Source organism: Manduca sexta, unplaced genomic scaffold (genome assembly GCF_014839805.1).
Source record: "Manduca sexta isolate Smith_Timp_Sample1 unplaced genomic scaffold, JHU_Msex_v1.0 HiC_scaffold_2180, whole genome shotgun sequence".
NCBI classification, from domain to species: domain Eukaryota; kingdom Metazoa; phylum Arthropoda; class Insecta; order Lepidoptera; family Sphingidae; genus Manduca; species Manduca sexta.
This window is the reverse complement of record NW_023593119.1, coordinates 16,809-25,308: the sequence shown is the minus strand read 5'-3', so window position 1 is coordinate 25,308 and position 8,500 is coordinate 16,809. Positions and strand designations below refer to the sequence as shown.

General features: G+C 34.6%; 1 protein-coding gene across 1 annotated transcript; it reads left to right on the top strand.

The window, feature by feature from the left end:
• The first annotated feature begins 458 nt into the window (after positions 1 to 458).
• LOC119191981 lies at positions 459 to 8,259 on the top strand. Its single transcript, XM_037445831.1, has 2 exons — positions 459 to 699; positions 7,890 to 8,259. The coding sequence occupies exons 1-2, from the start codon at positions 531 to 533 to the stop codon at positions 8,042 to 8,044; spliced, it is 324 nt and encodes a 107-aa protein (XP_037301728.1). The 5' UTR covers positions 459 to 530; the 3' UTR covers positions 8,045 to 8,259.
• Positions 8,260 to 8,500: the final 241 nt, after the last annotated feature.

Below are 8,500 nucleotides of genomic sequence, written 5' to 3'. Positions count from 1 at the left end.
ACCGTAGTGCGGGACCGAGCTGCGGGAACCTCTGGCACGCGGATGTGCGCGCGCATTCGCGTTGCCGCGATTACTCGAAATTAATGTTATGTCCTCCGCGGTTGTAATGAGAAATATTATGGTCTTGGAGGCGTTTTAGGTGCAAAAATTTTTTTCTTGTAAAATTGATTTTATAATCATTTTATTGTAGACTTTAAATAAGTTCCACGATAAAATCATAGCTTGGGAAAATAAGGAATGTTCAGAACAAATAAAACAAAAAAAACAATTTATTTGTAACAATTTCGCTTATGACCACAGAATCGTCTAATAAAAATCCGTTCAAGAATTTGAGAATCATAAATCAACTGTATTTCAAGCTCCAACAACATTGCGTGAAGTTATCAACGTGATTATAAAGTTGTGCGGCATTTAGGCGCTAAATTGAATCGGTGGTAAGTCGCAAGCGGCGCGGCGGCGGACTAGTGCCGGCGAGCACGTGCGGTGCGGCATTCGTGGCGTGCGTCGCGGCGGACCGCGGCAGACGTCGCATGGCCGAGCGCGGCAGGCATCGCGTCGCGCCCATCCCGGCGCCAACCAAGCGACAATACGCGTATGTGCCGTGCCCGCGCTCCGAGGAAGTCGGCACGGAGTTGGCTCTGCAGCTCCTCAGGAGCCACAGCCACGACGAGCCGGAGACCCCGCAGAAATCGCCGCCCGGTGAGTCATTGCTTGCTGTCAACTTTTTGGCGCGAAAAACTTTTGCAGTTTCTTAAATTACATTTTGTATGTGTATTTGACAGATTATGAACGTTATTAATGTATGTTTTAAGAAAACCCACGCTGTTACAAGAAAATTGTGGATCTCCGTTATAATTTATGCAGTCATGTTTATGTTTTAAAACGATGTTGATGTTACTGTAGACAAAATAAAAACTATTTAGAAATAAACGGGATATTATGAAATTATTACGTCCCAGAGACGTTACCAGCGTTTCGTGAGCGTAAACATTTAACGCTATCGGGCTTTAAAATCGAAACAAATTTTGGAGGATTTGATAACATCGGATATTAAACGAATATAAAAGCAGTTAATTTAAGTTGTTTACTTTGGGCTAATATTATAAACTAATTAGATTCTATCTAAACATGATAATACTGACGTTTAATATAACTCCTATGATTTTGTAAATTTTGTTAAATTCGCATTTGCTTAACTTCCACACGGAGAATTTCGCGTTTTGTTTATTACAAAACTAAATGATTACCTATAAAACGAATTATATATATATTTTAAATTTTCACTGAAACCCATTAATTTATTACATTACTGTTCAAATTTACACAGCGTCCAACACAGAATAATATTAATCGACCGCTCGCGTCATACAAACATTAATACCCAAAGTAATTTGTGTAATTTGAACAAATGAAACAGTTTCAACCAGCATAACAAATAGACACAGTTTCGAAGTGTCATTTGTTCTATATTTATTTTACTGACTTAATTACAAGTCTATTTCTGAATGAATGGATGCAGTCATTGATAAAGCGATGACGTTCGGAACGCTGTACCTGATATTAGACAGCACATAATATACTTGCAGCACACTTGGCACTCAGATGTGTTTCCTACATGCAAATGTGACAGGAGTATGTACTACGTATATCGGTGTTTGGAGATGCTAAATCGATGTGTACAGTGCATGGGCTTTGTTTGATGTTGCATTTGTCGATACGAGATTTGTTAAAACTTTATATGATTTATTATTAGGTATACAGATAACCAGAACGAAGGAATGTATAGTAGAATATAATTATTTGTATAATATATTTACATTTTACGGGACCTAAATCAGCCAGAACATGGCTCAGACACAGCTTTAACGTCATTTATTTTATGCAATTGGACCCAAAATTAAAACGGTCAAGTCAATTTTCTCATGTTTGTAGGTGCTTGAGAAAATATGTCGGGACCTATTTGTACTTAATAAATATAACATCTAAACAATGCGAATAAACTTCATTGAAAGCCATTTTATTCACAATAAGTCTGTCGTATCAACCGTTTAAGTCAACATAAAGCCGGCTATTTAGCAACAAAGCCGAGAAGACTATACGTCCGCATTGCGCCTGGAGCTGGCCGGGACCTCACACATCCACCCGACGCTGCTTCCTTTGTTATGAAAACTGTAACAGCCGTCACTGAATGTTTAATCACTCAAGAGCTGTAAACACTGGATCCTTCCCTAAGCACTGTAACGACCACTCCAAATTAAACTCTATGTTGAAACATTATATATCAATGTTGCGAAAGTTGAGATTGTGAAAAGTAGGACGAGATTTTAGCAATAAATTAGGTAATAAATAAGGGTTTGCGCTTCGTCGGATCTTATACAATATTTTGCGATATTTATGTTTATAAGTTTTTGAAATGTCTTCGTAATGTAGGATGTTTCGAAATATAGGTAAGTAATTAACGGTATTGCAATGTTTATAGTTGAATTATCAGAAATTAAACAGTCAAATATATTACATATTAATATTACCAAACACTAATAACAATTTAAAATAATTTGCATTGTGATTACAAGATAATTTATAATAAATGAAATATGAATATTATATATAGGTATAATATTATGCTTCTTTATACTTAGAAGTTTCAGTTTCTGAATAGATGATCTTTAAAACAAAATTCTGAAAAAGGCAATTCTACACTTAATACTAATACGAAAAAAATAAACCAATATCGAATGGGAAGCAAAGTTAAAGTAATAAAAAAATATCCTCTAACCGAAAGCGGGCACAAACATCGTTTTATTTGCACGAAATTGCGGTTCGAAGGAAAACAACTAACGGAAACCCGGTATGTAGTTGAATAGAATGTAACTGTGCGCGGGCGCGATATGAGCGCCATCTATCATCGAGGACAAACAATTACCCGTTACCGGTATATAGGAATACCGCCCGCATTATTGTGTTATTAAAAAAATATTGGCCAGTTTAAAAATTTATAAAGAAGTAATATATTGAGATTTTCTAACTTTAAATTTTGTTATGAGGGTTATAACGTGTATGTTTTACAAAATAACGTGTTGTTATTTTAATCATCCTACTGAAATGAATTTCTGAGATTCATAGTTTTTTAAGTATTTGTAATTAAAATTCTTCGGGCACTTATTGATAAAAATTTTGATTAACGTTTCATAAATTTGAAGGTTGACAATTTACGCAATAGTTTGTAGGCTAGTACGTGCTGTGAATATTTGAATTCGTTTAACAATATTAATCCAGATTGAATAATAAAGGTTGCCCCTGTCCCCATTTAAATATGACCGCGTGCACGAATAATGTTATTGCCTTTGTTTTGGGGTGAAAAAAAAAATTTGCTCTCAAATGTCTGCGGAGTTTAACGAATATCTGCATGACACCGAATATAAACAGCGACATGTCCCACTAATGAATTGTTAGATATAACCATGCTGTGGGTTTCATGTTTTGTAATGCGTTTTTGTTTGGATTCTGCAATATGTTACCACTCGCCGCGGAGAAGTGAGGTTCTTACTTATTGCTTTATGATGGATTGTCTGGTATAACACTTCTTGGAAATATTTATAGCATGTGTGTTATTAAATTGTTGATAGTCGTATGTTTTATTTATTTTAAATCATCGATATATCTGTACTACGTGCTAGATTTGGCGTTCCGAACATTCATTGTGTTCAACGGAATTCAACTGCAATCCATTCAAACTGACTTTACTATGGTCAATATTGACAGCTTGTGTTTGTTTATGGAGTGGCGCTGATGATATAAGAACTCGAGTTCAAGTTTAACCAAGGATTTGAATAGAAAATATTAGTCAAATAAGTAAAATTATTTGTTGTTCAAGTGAATAAATAGGTTTTGGTTGCCATTTTAGTTCAGTTTTTAAACAAATAGTTTATATGTACGTTCGTGTCTATAGAATATACGTCAATGTCTTAATTTTTTTCCGCGTATGTGGTTGACTGGGTACTACTTACCGTTATTTATTTTATCGCCGCGAGGATTTTGTGTTCTGGTTTGTTAAAACATTATAGTCGGTGTGATCTGCAGGGAACGAACGTAGTGCAGACCTTTGTTATTGTCCGGGTGCCTTTTACTTTTATAGAGTTTGTGTCTTTTACCATTAATCAAGTGGTTTGCTCATCCTATCATTCAAGTATATAAAAAATGGCCAAGTATTTACGTCGTTTAAGTTTTATTTTCATTTATTCAAGTATTTTTCAAAATAAATGTACACAACGAAATAGATTTTACGAAATTTTGTTACGTAATATTCTGTCTCATCAGTCTCTTTTTTGTCTTGGTATATTATCAAATAATATACAGAATTAATGAATTGAACATTTCTCAAAAACTATTTCGTTACGCATTTATAAGAAATACTCATTTATCGAATTCATGTTGATACGTTTACATGTCACTACCAATAGATCGTCAAATAAGCGGCTAAATTGATTGTTATAAGTAACAGTCGCGGCCGCATCACTGCAGGGCAGCGGAACAGCGTCGGAAATTGCTTGTGTACACTCAGGAGTATCGCGGCGGTTTGTTTGACTTTAATGTTGTCACTTTCATTTGCTTTTTGTACCAATACTAGCTTTTTTCGCGCTTAGCTCTCGTGATGGAGTTTTTCGGGATAAAAGTACCGCTATGTATTTTCCCTAAAGTAGCCTATAACCTTTCCAGGTTCTAAACTATCTCCATACCAAATTTCATAAAAATCCGTTCAGTAGATATTGAGAAAAATGATAACACATAGACAGAAGAAGAGACTTTAATTTATAACATGTATAGATAATGAACGATTGTTATTTTTTTTTAAATATGCAGTTCCACATTATTTTTAAATAATTTATTATTATAAGGTTGAATTGTCAATTTTAAGATAACTTTTAGGTAATGTGAACATTAACTTTGCAATCAATCGTTAGTCATGTTTCACCAAATTTGCTCTTTGAAATCTAAATAAACTCATAAATTGTAATTAAAATCTAGCCCTGAAATAAAGTGTGGCCTTACAATAAAGTACATTTCATTATGGATCGTAATTTGTAACAGCGGCTGAGGTTCTCTTCTGTTCATTGTCGCAGCTCTGCAAGGGGCCGCGACCTCTATTCACACGAGGCATTTTTGCTTCCTCAGACACATTTTAATTTATGCAAAGACGGGTTTGATTTTCAAAATGAGATAAAAAATCACGTGTTGGTTTGGATAAAGGTAAAACTTGTAACTATCGTACAATATGTATTCATTAAATTAATACATAACTATTGTATTCATTTATTTATCCACTAAGTAACTTTAAAGCGGCTTTTTACATTAGATTTGTTTCTCGACGTTGCGAGCAGTGGCAGCCCTAAAAGACGGGAGACCCCAACCGAAACCAAAACAAAAATGACGCGAAGCCCCGGACAAAGCAAAATTAGTTCCTCAGTTTTACCAGTTTCGGCGGTAAGATCGTTAAAATGGTCCTGTAAGGCACCAGGGAGGCACTTGTAAGCGCGTGGCCCCGGGCGGTTGCTTGGTTCGCCTCCCCAAAGGCCGCATCTGGTTGCGAGGACTTTGCAGCCTTCATCGCGACGGGGCGGACTAACGTGGTTGTCGTCCAAAAAGTCTACGACAGTATCTTCATATATTTTACAATTATACAAAATAAAATGCTGATGACGATCTACACAGAATGAATTTACAGTTCTTTAGCTATCCAACTGTTTAGTTTTTATACTTATTTCTTTAAATGCTTTTGCAAATTGCTCTTTTTTGTTGTTATGGGTACAATGAGCCCAGTGTCACCGATTATTGAACGTGAAAAAAGCGCGCATTACAAGGGTTAATGTGTTTGATACTTTTTGGATAGGCCCGCACTGCGGCTTAACTCATACTTATATTCTTTGCTATCATTATTTCTTGTCTATCAGTGTTTTTGAATGGAAATGAGAGATGACACGGGTCTAAATTGAATGGTTTGCTACGATTACTTATCAAGGTAAAAGTAAAGTGCAAATATTTGTATGTGGTCTGGCTTCCATGTATTTTAGGATAAGATGAAAGAAATCTCTTAGTAGAGGGCTAGGATGGGAACAAGTTTACCCAAGTGTTGCTTGAATTTGTCATTTTTTGATGAAACTTTTTTTTATTACACTTTATATACAAAGATTTTAAAAATGGACTTAATGCCAAAGGCGTTTTTTACCAGGCAGCCTTCAGTTGGTGTAGAGACAACTTTTGACGCATTCAAGTAAATGTACCTAACTAAAATCTCATGGACTCTGTTGTGTTTAATTTAAACAGATTCAAGCCTCCCCGTAAATAAACAGAGGAAAATTTCGAGCGTAATTTACGAATAGTCCATGAAATATGTTTTGTGCTTATTCTGTAATTGTATTATTTTAAATTATGATTTTCTTTTTTTAAAATGTTTTATTTATTCTAGGGATTTCATTTATCCTTTTTTCAAAGCCGTTTTATATGACCTATGTCATAATCTTCATTCGGGATAATTTACATAATATCAGCCCTGTATATATTGTCCCATTGCTGAGCACTGGCCTCGCCACGCTGGCCTAGGCCTAGATTGGTAGACTTCACACATCCTCAAAATTCTTATAGAGAACTTCTCAGGTATGTGGGTTTCCTCATATTATGATAAATCACAAAGAATACACATATAAGTTCAGAAAAGTTAGAAGTGCGCGCCTTTGGGTTTAGAACCTGCGGGTTTAAAACATTCGTCTCTCCCAACATGGTTGTCTATATTTCCTTAAAAAAATACTTCTTACTTTCATTAATCAAAAAAATAACATAAAATTTAAACCCCTTAAAAACTCAAGGTACTAGTTTTTTATCAGAAGTACTACAAAATTCATACACAACATAAAATATTTACAGATCACATATTTTTTGCGGAATTAGTGTCTGCCTCGTTGCGAGAATCGAATCCTCGGGCCCACATTTCACAACTACCTACCATTACAGTACGATGACTAACAGTTAAGTCTTTTTGTTGAAACAGCAGTGTTACACAGGAAACTCCCAAAAAGGTCGCTCCAGTTGTAGGTGACGTGACTGATTTACGCTCAGCTTTAGAAGATATATCGTGCCACGAAGCGATAATAGAAACACGATCTAAAAGTTTGATTAAATGGATAAAAGGGAATATATTTATGTTTCTCTCTTAATTTTGTACCTCGAAAACTGTTTAAAGTTCTTCAAATTAATCTGTACGATAAATAAAAGTTAAAAATATGGTAAATTGGTTAATATTAAATACTAAGCTATTAATATAGTCCAGATAAGTTTGAATAAGTTATAAATTAAGTTAAAAAAATCTTTATTTTTTACTCCATAAAACACGAAATTATTTATCTCAAACTACTATTTTCATTTCTATTACATTCGCTGCGGGCTTTAAGATAATTTTGTTTTCTGAAAACACGCCGAATCATCGCTTGTTGGCATTTGCAGTACATGCCAATGTCGATCCTGGCTTATTAAAACATTAAGTTAATTTAATAATTAAGTGATTTATTTATTTATTTCAATTAGAACGGATAAACCAATTACACTAATTAAGTTAATAATAACAATATATAACTATAGTAAAAAATGAAACAGATAATAACTACATGAAATATGCGGTATCATGAGTTAATTTCACAATAATGCAAACATTCATACTGGATCACGTTCCAATCAGCCGAAAAAACGTCAAAATCGGGTGCGCTATTAAGAAGACCATTAAGAGTGATAAAAAATTAAGTTATTTGTTCATAAGAGAACGGTTCTCTTGCTTATTTCATCGCAACGTATTGTAGTGTTAGAGTCTATACTGTACTAAAATAGTATACTATTATTTACAGAAGTGCTTCGTGTAAGTTGGAAGTCTAAGGTGTCTAACACTGAAGTCCTGGCCCGAATGCAAAAGAGCACAAAGCTACTTAAAACTACGAAACAGCGTAAAGTTTCGCACTTAGGTCATATCCTGAGAAAATATGATAGGTGCTGCATTTGCTGAGAACCATCACAATGGGGAAAAGAATTGGAAAAAGAGGTGTATGAATGAGGAGAAAGTCGTTGCAACGCAATATACGGGATAGGACCAGGAATAAAAACGGTTTAGAGCTGTTCTGACAAGGAGAGGTTTAAGGAACTGATTGCTAACCTTCAGTAATGGTGAAGCACCTGAGGAAGAAGAAGATTATTAGAAGTAGTTTTTAATAAAGACCTTACAGCCAACCATCGATGTATTAACATAAGTCATCGACATCCTATTTCCTTCCTTCAACTATTTACACGTGTACAATTTTTAAACTAGTATGCTTACCACATTTTGGCAAGTTAGACATTTTTAGCTGTTCTAAATTTTAAAAAATTATTTTTTCTTTATTCAAATGTTAAGTATATTTTAGCGTACCTACGTGGCAAACAAGCAAATGGAAATCTTCATAGAAATTGAAGTTCAGACTTTATA

Bases quoted from the DNA above. Each gene is read 5' to 3' on its own strand.
- LOC119191981 (XM_037445831.1), top strand. From the start codon at position 531: ATGGCCGAGCGCGGCAGGCATCGCGTCGCGCCCATCCCGGCGCCAACC. The intron at 700-7,889 runs GTGAGTCATTGC...TATTATTTACAG, and splicing joins CCCGCAGAAATCGCCGCCCG to AAGTGCTTCGTGTAAGTTGG.